This window comes from Misgurnus anguillicaudatus, chromosome 5 (assembly GCF_027580225.2).
Source record: "Misgurnus anguillicaudatus chromosome 5, ASM2758022v2, whole genome shotgun sequence".
NCBI lineage: Eukaryota > Metazoa > Chordata > Actinopteri > Cypriniformes > Cobitidae > Misgurnus > Misgurnus anguillicaudatus.
Genome location: NC_073341.2, coordinates 8,861,592 through 8,880,008, shown reverse-complemented (window position 1 = coordinate 8,880,008; position 18,417 = coordinate 8,861,592). Strand labels below are relative to the sequence as shown.

At 36.9% G+C, this 18,417-nt stretch overlaps 1 protein-coding gene across 1 annotated transcript in view; it reads left to right on the top strand.

The window, feature by feature from the left end:
* The window catches only part of prdm16 (PR domain containing 16), a 251,254-nt gene that overhangs the window by 61,518 nt on the left and 171,319 nt on the right, over positions 1-18,417 (top strand). Inside the window, exon 2 of the mRNA XM_073867477.1 lies at positions 15,047-15,396. Coding sequence (XP_073723578.1) covers positions 15,047-15,396 — 350 coding nt within the window. The remainder of the gene's footprint in view (positions 1-15,046; positions 15,397-18,417) is intronic.

The following is an 18,417-nucleotide window of genomic DNA, read 5'->3' as shown; positions in this document are numbered from 1 at the left end:
AATATTATAAACAGTACAATAATTTCTATATTCTTTAGTCAATGAAAACGTATGCTTTTTGCCCATTGAGTTAAAGCATTGTATTAAGCATCTTTATAAGTGCATCTTTAGGTGAGTGAAAAAATAATTTACAGATCAGTTAAATTATTTGAATAACTGACAGTGCTTTTTTTCCTGCCAGTGACTACAATAGACAGATCAAATAGAGACCATTAGACTGTTCATGTTATCGTACATAATTCTGTTTATTACACGGTCGCTAAATAAATAAGTAAGTGGACATGACTTATGTTTTTGATTTTCTAATCATTTTATGTGAGAGGAAACAATGCAAAAAATGATGAAGTAATGTAGAATCTATATATTCCCTATTTATGAAACGATCTGCATGAAAATATTCATATATCTGGCACTGTGCATGCAGTCACAGCGAATAGTGGAGGCCACCTATAGGAGAAGCAGGTCAGACCCCCTTTCCCAGAATTTTTTGAGCTAAGCCCATTGTTTATCAGGCATGTAGCATTGTACTATGAGTGATTGTCGTCTGAGCAGGTTCTCAGCTCTGTTTCACAGGAGAACCGCCACATTGTTCTTCAGTGCACTTGTTACCATTTACCCTACTGCCACATCTGTTTTCCGGCTTCCTTCCCACCGTAAAACACGATGACTTCCTCTTCAGAACTGTTTTTGTGCTCAACATGGAAAATAGTAAATATGAAAATGGATTGATGGATTTATTGATTAGGGGTTTTCTGTAAAAGAAATGCTTGTCTTGAGGAAATGTTGAAGAACATTAGAAGAATTGCCTGTTCCATTGTGGATATAAATAGCCTAATGATTTATTTTAATGTACTCACTGGTGAAGTGTGTACTTCTGAAATGAGTGAACTTTTGAATGGCAAGTCCTCTGCATTTGAGTTTTTTTTTTTTTAAAGCATTAGTCCATTTTCTTAAAAATCCAGATAATTTACTCACCACCATGTCATCCAAAATGTCGATGTCCCTCTTTGTTCAGTCGAGAAGAAATTATGTTTTTTGAGAAAAACATTCCAGGATTTTTTCCCATTTTAATGGACTTTAATGGACCCCAACACTTAACACTTAACTCAACACTTAACAGTTTTTCTCAACGGAGTTTCAAATAACTTTAAATGATCACAAATGAGGCATTAGGGTCTTATCTAGCAAAAAGATTGTCATTTTTGACAAGAAAAATAAAAAATATACACTTTTAAACCACAACTTCTCGTCTATCTCCAGTCCTGTGACAAGCCAGCGCGACCTCACGTAATTGCATAGTGACGTGGAAAGGTCACGTGTTACATATATGAAACGCACATTTGTGGACCATTTTAAACAATAAACTGACACAAAGACATTAATTAGTATCATTCCAGATACAACAACATTGTAACGGTCCTCTTTCTCCACACTTGTAAAAACTGGGGCGTAGCTTGATGTGATGATGTATTACGTGAGGTCACAGGACCGGAGATAGACGAGAAGTTGTGGTTAAAAAGTGCATATTTTTTTATTTTTCTTGCCAAAAATTACAATCGTTTGGCTAGATAAGACCCTTATGCCTCGTTTGAGATCGTTTAGAGTCCTTTGAAGCTGCAATTTTAAACTGCATTAAAACTGTATTGGGGTCCATTAAAGTCCATTAAAATGAGAAAAATCCTGGAAAGTTTTCCTCAAAAAACATAATTTCTTCTCGACTGAACAAAAAAAAGAAATCAACATTTTGGATGACATGGTGGTGATTAAATTATCTGGATTTTTTTTTTTTTAAGAAAATTGACTAATCTTTTAATAGCAATTTACACTAACAACAAGCAGCCAAAGTCTCATCAAGTATGCAATGTGACCATTATTTGTTACTAGTTTAGTAAAAGTAAAGCGACAAAGCCTTCCTACCTGGTATCACTGTTGAGTGAACAGAATTAGTGTTATACAAACTCACCCCAATATATATGTGCTTTATTTCTATTCTGTGAGTATTGAAGGAGACACGTTGTAAAGGATTGCTTACTAGAATTTCATTCTAGCTGTCCAGCACCATAATGCAGTCACTTTTATTAGTATTTTTTTCAACTGCCAGATATTTCCAGTGAAGCATTTATTACAAGGATCAAAACTCTTGAGCGAATTAGGTTCATATCCCTATCACCACAGTACTTCTCTGATGTGATGAGTTGTGTGTTTCATCTCTTTAAATGAGCGGACTAGCCGTGCAGGCGGTCATCAGTAATAGTTGATCACATTTACCTTAGTGAGATCTGACATTCAGAAAAGTAGCCCAGGCTTATGGTTAAGTGGGTATGACCGTAAGTAGATTGACCCCTGCTGGAAACAAAAATCGGACATTTTATTCATTCACTTTTCACTAAAACAAGTTTAATGTTTAGAGGTGTTATAGGCAGTGCTTTGAGAGAGAAATGAGCACACATAAAAACAAATTAGCGTACTTTAAGGATTTTTTTTATTTGGTTCCACATCTACTACCGAACCGTAATATCCTAGAATTGCCCAGTACTGTATTCTAATAAAAGGCTGCAAAACTCACCATAGCTGTACTAGAGGAATATGGGTGGATGTGGCATTGTCATGTAAGGCAGAATCTTTGTTATTGCATAGCCACATGCTTACATTAAGTCATTTAGCAGACACTTTTATCCAAAATGACTTACAAATAAATAAAACAATGGAAGCAATCACATCAACAAAAGAGCAGCAGTGCATAACTGCTCCAAATCTCGTCTAAATATATATATATATATATATATATATATATATATATATATATATATATATATATATAGACACACCTAAAGGATTATTAGGAACACCATACTAATACTGTGTTTGACCCCCTTTCGTCTTCAGAACTGTGTTAATTCTATGTGGCATTGATTCAACAAGGTGCTAAAAGCATTCTTTAGAAATGTTGGCCCATATTGATAGGATAGCATCTTGCAGTTGATGGAGATTTGTGTGATGCACATCCAGGACACTAAGCTCCCGTTCCACCACATCCCAAAGATGCTCTATTGGGTTGAGATCTGGAGACTGTGGGGGCCATTTTAGTACAGTGAACTCATTGTCACGTTCAAGAAAACAATTTGAAATGATTCAAGCTTTGTCACATTGTCCTGCTGGAAGTAGCCATCAGAGGATGAGTACATGGTGGTCATAAAGGGAGGAACATGGTCAGAAACAATGCTCAGGTAGGCCGTGGCATTTAAACAATGCCCAATTGGCACTAAGGGGCCGAAAGTGTGCCAAGAAAACATCCCCCACACCATTACACAATTGCATTAATGAGAAATTGAACGGGTGTTCCTAATAATCCTTTAGGTGAGTGTATATATATATATATATTTTTTTTTTTTTTTTTGCGGTGCAGCAGTACAGGGTTAGTTGTAAACGGTTTTTCAAGGTTGTTAATGACTCTGCTGCTCTTGTGGCGATCATTCCACCAGCAGGGAACGGTCCAGACGAATGCTTGAAGTATAACCAGCGTCTCTATTGAGTCCTCAGTCAGGGCTTCTTCAGCTCTGACCGGTCAATGAAGCAAAGCAGCATGATTAAGCAGCCCAGTGCTGCAGCTGTCTTATTCACTTGACCCACTCACCCGAGTCAATACACATGAAAAGACAAGTGCAGAAGCCAAGCATTATATAACATGATATATCACATGTACAGTAAAATATGGTGCTATGTACAATGGATAAAGTATACACCAGTATCCCAGCTGTTGTTGTTTTTGTCTATTGAAGGCAACGTTACTCCATCAAAAAACTTCTTTTTTTTTTACAAAATTACACGATTGTTTACAGTTATATTTATTTATTTATTTAGCGCACGCTTTTATCCAAAGTGATTTGGGAGAGAGCATTCAACATTTTGTTTTAAGAGCCAGCAATACAATTTCAATAAAGATAGCAGGTTATACAGACATTTAGAAAAATATGTTCTGTTCAAGCCAGACTGATCTCACGGAAAGTTGTGATATAGTGACGAAAATTTTGATTAATTTATTTGTGTCCATGGCATGAAATTCAGCTTTTATTCGAGCACGAATGTCTTTTTCATGTCAAGAAAACAAGCATGTTCATATGGTGGATTAGATGTATTTTGTGACAAATGTTTAGTATAGTTGGTTTGTCTCCCTCTAAAACATTTCACCCTGTTTAATAAATATGTATGATAATATCACAATTTAAAATAAATAGTTGGGAAAGAAAAAAATAACTTAATATTGACACCCTCATGTAAACAACCTTAATATCTTACTGCGCAATGATTAAATGTTAATTAACTGTTTATATTCTTACCATTGAAGTAACTAAGCAAGTTTAGTTTAAGTGACTGGGCTTAAACCAACATGATCTCACGGAAAGTCATGTTATAGTCATGAAAAATTTGATTAATTTATTTGTGTCCATGGCCTAAAATTCAGCTTTTTTCGTGCCTTGAGCATGAATGTATTTTTCATGTCACTCTCACAAATTTCTATAAACAGTTTTTCGTGTCTGTGGCACAACTTTCTTTTGTTTAATTTTATGTATTGTTTTCTCATAGTTTTTTCCTATTTTCTTATCATTGTCGCTTGGGGTTAAAATCACGTTCTGTTACATTTTAGACATCCTATAACCAAACCCCAATTCTAACCCCAACACCAAGCGACAATGATTTAAAAATAGAAAAAAAATACATAAAATTACACGAAAAAGAAAGTTGTGCCGCGGACACGAAAAACTATTTATAGAAATTTGTGCTGAGTGACAAGAAAAATACATTCGTGCTCAATGCACGAAAAAAGATGAATTGCGTGCCATGGACACGAATAAATTAATACTTTTTTTTTTACTATAACACAACTTTTGTGAGATCATGTTGGTTCAAGCCCAGTCACTTAAACTTGAATAATTTGATTAGTTAGTTCAATGGTAAGTAAATAAACAGTTAATTAACATTTAATCATTGCACAGTAAGATATTAAGTTATTTTTTTATTTTCCAACAATTTATTTGAAATTGTGATATTATCATACATATTTATCAAACAGGGTGAAATGTTTTAGAGGGAGACAAACCAACTATACTAAACATTTTGTCACAGAATACATCTAATCTACCATATGAACATGCTTGTTTTCTTGGTAACACTTTACAATAAAGTTGTATTCATTAACATTAGCAAATACATTTGCTAAAATGGACAAAAAAAAGAATATTGTTTTTCAATATTTAAAGCCGCCAGGCCACAACTGCTTCATGCCAATCATATCAGTTCACTTTAAATCAACTAAAGGAGGTCGCACACCGGCCGCGCAGCTCAGCTTCCGCCGCGTTGAGTCGCATCTAGGACAACCTGGAAGTGCACATTAAATAGCACGAGCTTCATCAGATAGCGTCTATTTCAAAATGCAAAATATACGTTAGCAGCCAATGTTAATCGTTAATGATTTGGGACAAATATGATGTTATTTAATGTTAAACTATGTGAGTGGCGCTGTGTGGGGCGACAGGGATTTGAGCAACTTCCTGAGTCATAGCTGGACGGCGCGGACAGGCGCCACCTGGCGATCCCCTTAATGCTTACAATAAAAACATTCGATTTTAACATATTAGTAAATGCTGAAACAAACTAAGAATAATAAATGAAGAATAGTTCATTGTTAGTTCGTATTAGCTCATTTTATTTTTCTGATTGAAATATTTCCAGCTGCACTGGCTTTCTACATCCTCAGTGTCACTTTAACATACTGTTTGTCTTTCATCATACCTTTTAGTCATCTATACCGAACAAGCATAAAGCCAGCCCCCAATGACCTTATGATACAGTAAGCCATACACTTTTGGTGGGAAAACAACACGTTTTTAATATTGAAACATTTTGATTTTAGTATATTTTATATACTCCAGTATATTGAGACATGAAAATGTATTGCATAGTAGGAAAGACACAGGACATAAAGAAAAAATCAACAATTAGTATATTAACCAGCAATGCTTAATTAAGGCAAGCTCACATTTCAACAATTCTCTTATTTTTTAGCTTATGCTCTTACTCTTACTGCTGTTTACCAGTTTCTTCTGCAGTAACATCCCCCTCAACCACTACCCCACTTCACCTCTTTTCCTCTCTCTCTCTCTCTCTCTCTAAAATCCCCCTCCTTTGCTTACGTCCCCATGCGGCAGCAGGTCAGTGGCATGCTAACACTTTTGTCAGTGTGATTAATAGCATGCTGGATTGTCGTTAATTCACTGGCTAATGACTAGGACCGGGGCCAGTCCAGGAGTAATCGGGTGATGTATAGTTGGGGAGTGCTCTCTATGCCAGAGGTGAAAATCATTTCCCCCAACTCAGATCTCATCGCGAGCCAAACCATTGGGTTTTCCTGTTAATAAAAATAAATGCAATTCTTTTTCTCTTCGCAGTCAATCCCACTGGGTCAGTAAATGAAGCTGTATAATAAACCAGAGACAATGTTGTTGCTTGGAAGAATGAAAACTGAATTGGTTATGCTGTTCGAGTTAATAATGTTGTTACTTTGGTGCATAATGACATAGACTGAAATAATCAAGTACAATCCAAGACGTCATAGTAAAAATGTTCTGATGTTCAGTTGCTTTATGGTTACTGCTTTACATAAAGACGCTATTTATTTGTTTGCTCATAGAGTTAAATGTAATGTGCACAGGAAGATGATTAACATTTTCAGAATTAGTGATTTTTGAGTAACCACTGCTTTCTGTGCCAATAACCTTGCTTTGCTGTTTAAAATAGAAACATCCCAGCTGAATTAAAGTTGCTTTGATAGCAAAGTGTCATATATTATTTTAATAATAAGTAATGTTATGATGGTCTCGTGTAATGTGCATTGTAAGGTGTAGGATGAGAAACAGCAGAAGTGTTTCTGGAGTGCATTGAGCATGTGCTATTTTGTCATTAACCAGACACGTCTGAGACCTTCTGGCACTTATTAGCAAACCTTAGACTTCCACATCCTAGTCTCTCTCTCTCTCTCTCTCTCCCTCTCGCTCCTTCCTCCCCCATGGGTGATGTTTGCAACTCAATTTGGCAAATGTAAGTTAGTATTGATTATTATTAATATTTATCATGTTTGTGAAAATGTCTTTTCCCTGGTGCTATTAATCTGACGTGTTAATAAATGTCTGCTCAAGGCCTTGCTCTGCTCTCCTGGGAGTGAGGCAGAGTAGAATGGCAATCAGGATGGGGCGCGCGCGCACACACACACACACACACATGCACGCACACACACACACAATAAGCATGACAATCCCACAGGCCCTAATATGAGTTTGGTAACTGATTAGGCTTTGTAAAACCAGGTGTGGGGATTTAGGTCTTAATTATGTGCATAAATTAAATGGTAAAGATGGTAAAAAGATAAAGAAAACTTTGTGCACATTGTAGCAAAGTATATTTTGTTGTACCACCAATTGTTGTTTTGGTGTGGTTTTACTTCTTTAGCACATTGATCTGTCCAGTTAAACGCACACAAATACTATTGGAAATGACTAATCATATACAAAAAGCTGAAAATGTTTAATATGTTATTATAATATTCAAATTATTATTCTAAATTAAAATATTATAATTTTATAGAGATCTGCAATATTGCTGACCAGCCTTTTTATGATCAGCATCTGACCATTTGTACATTTTTTAAACTCTTAAATGTAGTCTTTGATGCTGATCCAAACAGCATTCCAGCAATGTACATTATATAGTAGCAGCTATGATATGAAACTAGCTATTAAAAGTCACATAACCCACAGTGTTTCTGCTTATCATGTTAATCTTAAATACCTTGAGTAATATTGCATCCTTCATATATCCATAGAGTCTTTAGTTTTATCAGATTTATATATAAGACAGATCAGCTTTACTGCTACTGCTAAAACAAAGCCCCTGGAGGGGAACCGCGGGCGAAGCAAGTCACGAGCACACAAAACATGGCCTTCATGTTCATGTTGTTTTTTGCGATCAAATCTTTTGATGCAGTTTTACTTACGGTCTGTGACTCATTATCTGGTTGGAAACGCCCCATTTCTTTTTTTTAAGTTATATTTTTGGCCAGGTTAGGAGAGGACAGGAAAGTACAGGGAGGAGAGAGGGGTATCGGATCGGCAAATGACCATGAGCCAGGAATCGAACTTGGCTGCCCACTACACTATTGGCTCCGACTGCTACCCCGATAAACAAACTATATCCATTGTTTCCATAATGTTGGGTTTATTGGAAAGCTGAACAAGCTTAAATTTCCCTCACAAACAAAAACACATTTTTCTGGTGATGTTGATTTCGTGTCGGCTCTTGGTGGTGTGTGCAGTAGCGCCCGCTGCGGGGCACGGCATCCGGTGGGCGGGGTTGGATTCGGATCCAGGGGCGGAGCTGGATCCAGATCCAGAGATCCCATTGGACGACAGTTTTACCACAAGACACGTCACACACGTGTTGCTGCGTTACCATTTCCGCATTAACTCGTAACTAAATTAAGTTATTCTTTTGACATAAAAACGAACTTTACTATGACTACAATAAAAGTAGTGCCTTTAGGGTGAAATTTTTACTTTTTTGCTATAATGTTTTTGAGCAAAACATTTCGGATAAGCCTACTATAAGTAATCTTACCACATGCAGTTTAAGACCTATGAATGGCTATACAGTATAAATATGTATAATTATTAAAATATATAGGCTATGGCATGTTATTTAGAAAATAATAAATTGAATGTTTATCTTGTATGGACTTTGAACTTGTTTTAACACGTCTTTGCTTACAGCCATTAGGAAACTTTTTTTATTTGCTAATAAAAGATATCAAATAAATTTGTTTTTATATTTACTCGTATAGGAATAGCTGTGTTATAAGTGGGATAATGTACAAATAAATCTCTTCAGTGATATCACATTGTCAGGAACGTGTCCTTCCCCTTACACCTAACTGTGATACTTTCTAAATTATGAATCTTTCTCAACTATATTATTAATCAAACATACACTTAAATTGATACACTGAAAAAAAGGATTCATTGAATTTAATCAATTTTTTTATGGTAAGTGGTTGCAATCAATTTATTTAAGCTACATTTAAACAAAAGTTTTATATTTTATTTTACGTTACTAATCTTTTTTGTTTAGGTGTAGCTTAAATAAATTGATTGCAACCACTTACCTTAGAAAAATTGATTAAATTCAATGAATAATTTTTTTCAGTGTAATAGCAAACGTTGGCGATCACAGGTTGCAACTAATTGCGGGCTGCAACAATGCAAATATACTGGTTCATTTGGCGGTACAAAGTATATAAAGTGGGAGGAGTTGGATCTAGATCCAACCCCGCCCCCTGTATCTTGTGTTCCGCAGTGAGAACCATCTCGGGGTGTGTGTGCACTATTCCGGGTGAAGTGCCCATATGAGGACTTCCACTGTACATCCAGCACTGAAATTGCTCATAAAATAAATAAAGCAAGATTGTTACGTACAAATCTTGTTAAAAAAAAAAACTTACAAACAACCCTGCGAAATGCATTCGGCACAGAATTACTCTGTCATACGTCCAACTGACACTTTGCTTATGTTTCGCATGAGCAATCCAACAGCGTTAATATGTCAAAATGCAAGAAATAGCTTTAAAACCCACCGTAGTTTACATGTTAGTGACTATATCCATCTTCCAAAATGCATGACACTGAATTTGCTTAATAAAATAGTTTGAAAGAAACTATGAATTCTACTATGACAGTCATTTTGCTTTATTTTAGTCATTGGTGTGTGTGTGTGTGTTAGTATATAAACAGTATACTAATGCTTCTTATGTGTGTGTGTGTGTGTGTGTGACATGAAGGAACAGATCTGCAAATTGCAACAGATCTAGAGAACTGATATTTGTATCGAGTAAGTGTGTGATTTATTGAGTTGAGTACTCACATATATATTTTCAGTGAAATGAAGCCGATGAAGTGTGGCAATGTGCCCAGGAGCTCGGTGCAGATTATTGTGTATTGACTGTTCAAACGGCTGAGGTGGTTGAGGTCACTTTAGCACTCTCTTCTGTGGACAGGCTGCACATATTGAATTTGTACTGGCCCGCAGAGTATATAAAGTATACATGCCAACACTTTTTCTGTGTGTGTTGACTGTGAGCTCTGTGTGTCTGTGTTTTACATGAAGATAAACAATGCAACAGATCTAACATGAGGGATCTGCAATTGTAATTGTCTTACTCATGGCACTAACCTCTCTAGAGAGGCAATAGTGCTACTTTAAGAGTTATCTGGAAATGCTCCCCGCTGTTTTTATGAGGGGAAACACTGCGTGTTTCTGGAAAGTAAATTTTGCTTAGCTGTAAAACTTCTTTATGTCTTCCAATAAGTTCATGCATCAGAAATCTGTGCGTAATTACGCATCTTTTCCTCCTTTGAACATGTGATGATGACACAATCATCACAGCTTTCATAACAGTGGAACAAGTTACTTTGTGGCCCTGATACAAAACCTTTTTTAAAGAGGGTAAATATATATTTAATATATTTAATAATTGTATTGCATACAATACATATGTGTGTATAATTCATCAATGCATGCTATTCTAAAAATCACATTTTCCAAATCTAACAAACTAGCCTAAAAGCATACTTTATCTAGATAATCTTTACCTTTGACATGACTTCACAGATGCTTATGAGTGAACAGTATTTGAATGTGAGTGGAAACAATTTGGAGCCATAAACTTGTGTTCTTGGCAGTACTGGCAGGGGTCCGGTCTGTTTGATTGGAAGCACTCCTGGTGTAATTGCAGCCTAGTTAGTCCTGATTGCTTGTCCTGTGTTTGGATAGCAAGCTACAATGGTGCTGCTACAAATAATTTTAATATACTTGCATAGGTGTCATCATAGGAACAGGATAATGGTCAAACCGTGCCTAAAAAATTAGAAGTCTGTGGCAGGTGAGATATCATTCGTGATAGCATCAATATGCATGATAGTCTGTATTATTCTTAATGTAATATTGTATGGTGTTTGTAGTCAACTAAGTGACTTGAGAAAAATATTGCATTAGCTACTACTATGAGGATCTTCACAAACAGCTCTACTCTGCCCTTATGGTGAACCTCATTTTGACAATTAAATTGTCTTCCTTTATCTTGTCTTGGTTCTGATACAACATTCCAGCCAAAGAATCCTCTGCTCAAACCCAACTTATTTATGAGAAAGTTATCAATCTAGCCCTAAACCAACTTAAACCCTAACTTTCTGATAACAAACAAACTTAAATGCCTACTTTATTTAGATCAGTGTTTCTCAACACAGGTCTTCGTGTACCCCCTCCCAGAATGTTTAGATGTCTCCTTATCTAAAACACCTGATTCAACTCATCAGCCTCCTTCCAAATTGTTGAAACAGGTGTGTTTGGTTGCGTCCAAAATGGCATACTGTGACAGTAGGTCCTGAATTAGATGAAGTACCTCATAGACCGTTAAGAGAGTAGGTACCAGTGGTGACCGGTGACTTCTTTTTTTGAGGGCGGTCGATGCGAAGTTTGTCACAACATGTATGTAGCCCGTCATGTGTGTGGTTCCTTTTTTCAAAATATGTGTTCTGCACATCGAGAGATCCTGTATGCATCACGTGTCTTGTCAAAATAATACCGCTTTTCCATTGCATAGTACCCCATGGTTTGGTTTGGGTCAGCTTACTTTTGGGAGCTTTTCCATTGGGTGCAGTACATAGTACCCAATACTTTTTTTAGTACCACCTCGGTTGGGGTTCCAAGCGATCCACGCTGATACCAAACGTGACGCGAAAACACTGTAGATCACTGATTGGTCTGACAGAATCGTCACTACCAGCGTCATCGCTATAATGTAAAGATTAGCTTTACCTTAGTGCTAGCATGCGGTGTCTCGAGCAAACATGTTGTCATCTGTGCTCTGCTATAAGTACCCAAATTCCCTTTTAGCTATGAAAAACATCCACAGGTTCAGAATCAGGAACACCATACCAGTTTTTTTTAGACTTGTAGTTTGTAGGGGGCACATTCCCAATGCAGTTGCGCATTATATGTGTATATGCAACTTAAATGAGGCTCAACGGAGCGCGTCGTTGGGTGTTTGTACAGAAACTGTCATGTGAGACAGAGGTAGTGATAAACACGATGTGCAAACATCTTTGTGGTGGTCAATTTTGATTTTGTGGCGGACTGAGAAATAAATGAATGCATTGGGATGTTTAGCATTCCAACAACTCTCTCACTTGTATGATACAACGCAAATATAACGACACGCCTATAATCCCTCCCACTGCAAAGTGTTACTAAACCCGATGGAAAAGCTCACCAAGCCAAAGTGAGGTGAGCTGACCCGACCTGACCTAAACTGTGAGGTACTATGCAATGAAAAAGCGCCTCAAGTGTCTGCTGCAGATGCGTCTAAAGGGTTTATGATAAAAGAGACGCTCGTGTTTGTCAGATACTCGCATAATCTCATACATAATCAAAGTTTTTGCTTGTATTTTGTGAATGTTATTTTGACAAAACACCTGATGCACATGGTTCACATGACGCAAAAAACACATATTTTGAAAACGCAAGCAACACACATGACACTCCAAACACTTATTTTAAATTAGCGCCCCTCGGATGAGCAGTCACGAGCCACCACTGGTAGGTACTATATAGTATGAATATGGATAGTATGAATGAATTTGGACGTGCTACTGTACATCCGCCACATGTTGACATATCATGTGACATACGTCTTCTTAACAACAAGTTAGTCATTAACTGGAATGACATTAAACTAGCGCAATTTAACCACAAGGGACAGCTGTTTAATATACTGTATGTATTTGCATTTGAATAGAGCTGGACATTTTTTAATAACACAACGCATCTCCTTCTTCTTCTTCGTTCGATAACTCCTTTCTGGGGGGCTCACAGGAAAGTTAAGGTACCATCGAATGAACACTTTGCGATCTTGCCGGAAGTAGTTGGTCATCCGGGTACTTTTCGAATACCATTTTTTGGAATACTACTCGCCTCGCCTACTGCTTTTTGCCTACTATAGTTTGGAAGTAGGCGGTTTCAGATGCAGCCATTGACTTCATGCAGCACCGCAATATGACAGGTGGATGACATCACATTACCAGGAGAGTGATCTGAGGAATCAAACAAAGGAGCTTATGAGTTGCACTCGCGGTACTTTGATGTCATCTGCCTGTCGGTTTGCGTTGTGCTGCCTAAAGTCGAACACATCTACTGTGAACATCTTGGAAGGAGGCACTTGAGTTGAAGAAGGTGTTTTATATAAGGAGACATCTAAACACTTTGTGAGGGGGTACACAAGGACTGGAGTTGGAAAAAACTGATTTAGATATTCTTTACCAAAAAGGCATTTCTATAAGACTAGCCTTGTATGTTGATTACAGCTGTCGAAACTTTATCTAATATCATTTACCAATTTATATTGGAAATCATTAGCGTAGTTAAAGTTACTGCAAAAATAGTGAATAATGGCAAAGGATTTCTCAGGAGGAATGCCTCAATTCTTATATCGACGAATGACCTTTAAAGGGACCATTTAAAATATCCGCCAAAAAAAAAAATCAATTCATACTCCACACTCCAAACAGACGGGGGCAGTATACCTCCAGAAAGTGAGTTGGTCTATTTTAATTTAGCAGCTGCAAATTTAGCAGCATATATCAAGTTTGATTTACATTAGCAACTAAGTTATCATTAGTCACAAAAAAAAACATTCAGTCACAAAAAAAAACATTCGGTCTCATTAAAATTGCAATGTTTTCCGCTACGTTTCGTGCGTCCATTTGGTGTTCATTATCATCGAAGACATTTCAAGCTTCTTAGCTAATGTTACATTTTAGCATCAGCTTGGTAGATAACGGGTGAAAACCGGATCGGATCTGTGGGTAGAGCTAACTATTAAATGCTAACAGCTAAGGATGCGCAATAATTTGCATGCGATAGTCATTGCGCTTCTCGTCAGTGAAGCCTGTTTCTTGATTAAAAGTGAATCGCCATCAGCTGCTTTCAGATGGAGCCACATTTAATGCACAAAGCCGTAGTTCATGTACAAGCTGAGCATAGGTTATCGCAATGCCTATTATAAGTGAACTTCTAGCGAAATACTAACAGCATCTTACTTACCAATCGAAAAGATATGTTGTCATTTCGGAGTCGAACCTCATTTCTTTCATGTCCATTAGTTGTCTCCAGCGATGAAAAGCAGTGCCAGTATTTACTCTGGTTCGGTTCATTTATTTATCATATTTTATTTGTGATTCCGAGCGCGTTGTTCCCTGCAGCAAATGGTTGTGGTAGTGGTAAATGTCTCTTGCTTTAGCCATTCTTCCGCTCTCTTCCCTGAACTGAAATACGTCCGAAAACCCTATTGCAAGGCAGGAAGGCATGTCCGAATCCATGGCTGTCCGAGTTGCATTTCTCTGAGCTGCCTTCATGCTTCTTAAGTCAACAAGTCAGCTTCGGACGCAGCGGTAGTAGTAGAGGGCTGTACTCCCACACACGCGACTTATTCGTGTATTGCAGTTTGGCTGGCGGTTATGTGCGTGGCCCGCATACCGCCTCCCATAGTCGAAACTGGTATTACAACACCAGTCGGGCTGTAGCTAGTAATTTAGCATGCTAATTCAGATTGATATTTCTGCAGCACTATACCTTGTCATTTTTTTAATGACATCTTTGCCCTTATTTCTTCTCATTCTTTTGATGCGTGTGGCTAATTTTCTAAAATCTTTTACCTCAATTATTACAAATGGCACCTTTAATGACCCAAGTAATTACTAATAGATGAAGTGAAGTCTCTTTCATTTTTGGCGTATATCCTGTATACCTTGTTTTCCAAGGGTTGCAAGTCAACTGCAATGTTCAATGTAAATGCTTTGATTAGGCTGAAATTAGGCTGGAGAGAAATGAGTTGTGTCTTTTATGCTGTTAATGTATTATCAATGTCTATCTTTCCGTTGTCTTTCAGATGACAGTGAGGGAGTAGACCGCACATATAGCACAGAAGCTAATCTCATGACCGGCGAAAGTGCCGAAGAGGAAACAGAAGACAGCATCATGTCCCTCATTCCAGTGGGGCCCTTGTCCCCTCAGCCCTGCAATGAGGACTTCACTCCTAAAGAGGGCTCACCCTATGAGGTGCCTGTCTACATTCCAGATGATATTCCCATCCCTTCTGACCTGGAACTCAGAGAGTCATCTGTTCCAGGGGCTGGCCTTGGAATCTGGGCCAAAGCCAAAATTCGGATGGGAGAAAGCTTCGGACCATACAATGGACTGCAGAGCGCCACGGTCAAAGACACGACTTATGGGTGGGAGGTAAGTGGCAGTCAGACGATGTGATATACATTTTACACACTGGTTTTATTAGCACTGTGAAAAAGCAAAAACAGTGGTCATAAGCAAGGACTGGTGTGGTAGACTTCACTTTAGCAGACTTCAAAGTCCCTTTAGCAACCATATTTGCAGTGTCTTCAGCATAAATGACCTAAATGATCCATAAATGTCCTATTTACTTGAATGGAACAATGAACAATATCTCTATAATTGATATTGCTATTTGCTCTTAAACTCAAATAGTTAAAAAACACCTTTTCCAGGTTGCTCCAAAAATCTCTATGAAAGCATCTGCTTAATGCCTAATAATGTAATGCAATGAGAAGTCCAAACGGCAATCACTTGATCTAGGCCTCCTGTCTGCATCTCTAGTGAAGTCATTTTAAAGGTCTTTGTTATCGCATCTCACATACTTCTTTTTTTTTAACAATACCTGTTACTCCGGTGGACACACAGCACATCTGGCTTTCTTCACAGACCGCAAAACCTCCAAAACCGAAAATGGAATGCAAAACAGAACTTTACCAATAATAAATGATTGTGGATTTCCTTTCTAGCTCTTTTGCTTAGGTGACAAAATGCTCCAAAATTTTCTGTGGACAAGAGTTGCGCTGCTGAAAGCCCTTATATGGAGCTGCTTTGGGTGTGTATTATGCAAACCTTGTGCACGCCGCCACTCATGTAGAACACTCCAATTTCACTAACGGAAGAACAGGTATAAGAACAGAGTCATGTGCGTAAACATGTGTTGTGAATTAGGCGGAAAGTTTTCGGGTGAAAAGTTCAAACGTGTGTATAAATACGAAAAAAAGTATGCAATCATTAGTGAATGAGAATCATTGAAAGTCATGCAAACTTAAATCCCAGCTTAGTAACAAAGTAAAAACCCTATTAAATAGACTGTACTCAATAAACCTATTGCCTCAATTTAACCAAGTAATCTGGTCTCCAAAACATGTACTGTACATAAAGAACTTAGATGCAAAAGCGTGTCTGGCATATTGTTGATTTGCATTTTTTATCAGACTTTTAATGGATTCTGACTAAAAACCAGTATTTTTGAATAGCCTGAGGGTGGGATTAGGTAGATTTGCTGCAAAAGTATTTGATAAACGTATAGTACATGTCACGGGGATTCGGTTATAATCATTATCTCATTTTTTGACGTATGTGGCGTTTAGCAGCGTTTGCATTTGAACTCTTTATATTTAGATTCACCTAACTGAGTGCTAAACCGGACTTAAAATGTTAGGTTTATTTAACCTAGTGTTAGCCACACTGTAAAAAAAATGCAGCATGAAGTTAGAACAACTTGGTTTTGCAAGTCAATTCAACATGCTATTTTAAGTTCTGACCTGTGAATAGTTTACATAACTTATAAAAACTATTTGAAGGTGTTTAATACATTTTTTTTAAGTTAAAGTAGCATAAAAAAATATGTTGATTTGACATAAATGCTGCATTTTTTTACATTGTATTTTTAACATATACAGTGGGGGAATTAAGTATTGAACGCGTCAACATTTTTTCAGGAGCCTATATTTCTAAGGAGGTTATTCACATGAAATTTTCACCAGACATCAGTATTAACTCAAGAAATCCACAAATATAAAGAATTCACAACATTAATAAAATTATGTGCAATAAAGTTGAATGACACAGAAAAAAGTATGAACACATTAAGAAAAAGCTAGTTACAAAGGAACCAGCAGAAAGCCATAAGTATTTAGAAAGTAATTCTATTTCCTTTATGTGCAAATTATTATTACAGAGAACTAAGTCATATGGTGCACACACACACACACACACACACACACACACACACACACACACACACTGCAAAAAATGATTTTTAAGGAAAAATGTTTAAAAATTCTTAAAATAAGATGCTTTTTCTTGATGATCAAATCGACATAAGAAATAAGTCTAGTTTATAGACCAAAAATATCAAATTTAAGTGATTTTGTGCATAAAACAAGCAAAAAATCTGCCAATGGGGTAAGCAAAAAATCTTGAAAATTTTTCTTGAAAATCATATTTTGCAGTGCAGCCCTTTCACATGCAAATTGCTTCACAAGTTCGCCCTTACATCTAATCTGATTTCGAAAGTAAGCATATTTTGGGGTGCTGTTCTAAGGGAGGGCTCTGGATCCGGACTGAAGCCCGAACTCTGAATCCTGGGTATGGCCCGAACCCTGAGAACTCCCCCAGGCATAAAAAAAAAAAGTTTGGTTCTGGTTGGTTGTCAGTTTAGGTGATGGCTCGGTAGGGATTTTATTTTATTTTTATTTTTTTCAGTGGCAGCAAGGGATAGGTAGGAAATTGTTACATTTTTAAATTGAATAGCGGATATATGAGGTGACTTTGGCTATATTACGTGTTTGTCTCACGCAGCGCAGCACGTCTCCACGGATTATCTCTTTTGTCATAATCAGGATTTGACATTAACGTTTTTGCTCACCAGCCAAAGTGGCTAGTTTTTCAAAGTTACTAGCCACTCAGCATTTTCACTGGCCAAATTTTTGTTAATTTTATATGATTAAACTTGACTTTGGCATCCTAAAATGACTTTAATTCGAGCAAATTTACTTGCTAAATTAGATGCAGACTGAATTTCAAATGCAGTCTGACTAAGACAACATTTATTAGCTGGTATATAGCTGGTATATCAGTATAGATCATATCATATATTTAGGTGCATGAAAAACATGCTAGTAAGTAAGGCATAAATAGATTAACTTTGAATGAATATATTAAAAGTAGAGCAGGGGTGTAGAAGAAACACTAATTCTAAACTGAAAAGATAAACACAAAAACCATCGACAACCACTTTAAATATTTATTAACAACAGCAGTAAATACTGTCAAGAAATGTACATGAATTTTACTGTCAGCTAGTTTATGCATTTGTATTTTATAAGCTTGATCATGGTTACTGATAAAAGTGATTTAAGACTTTTTTAATGACAAATGTTGAGAGGGCATTATTGTAACATTAAAATG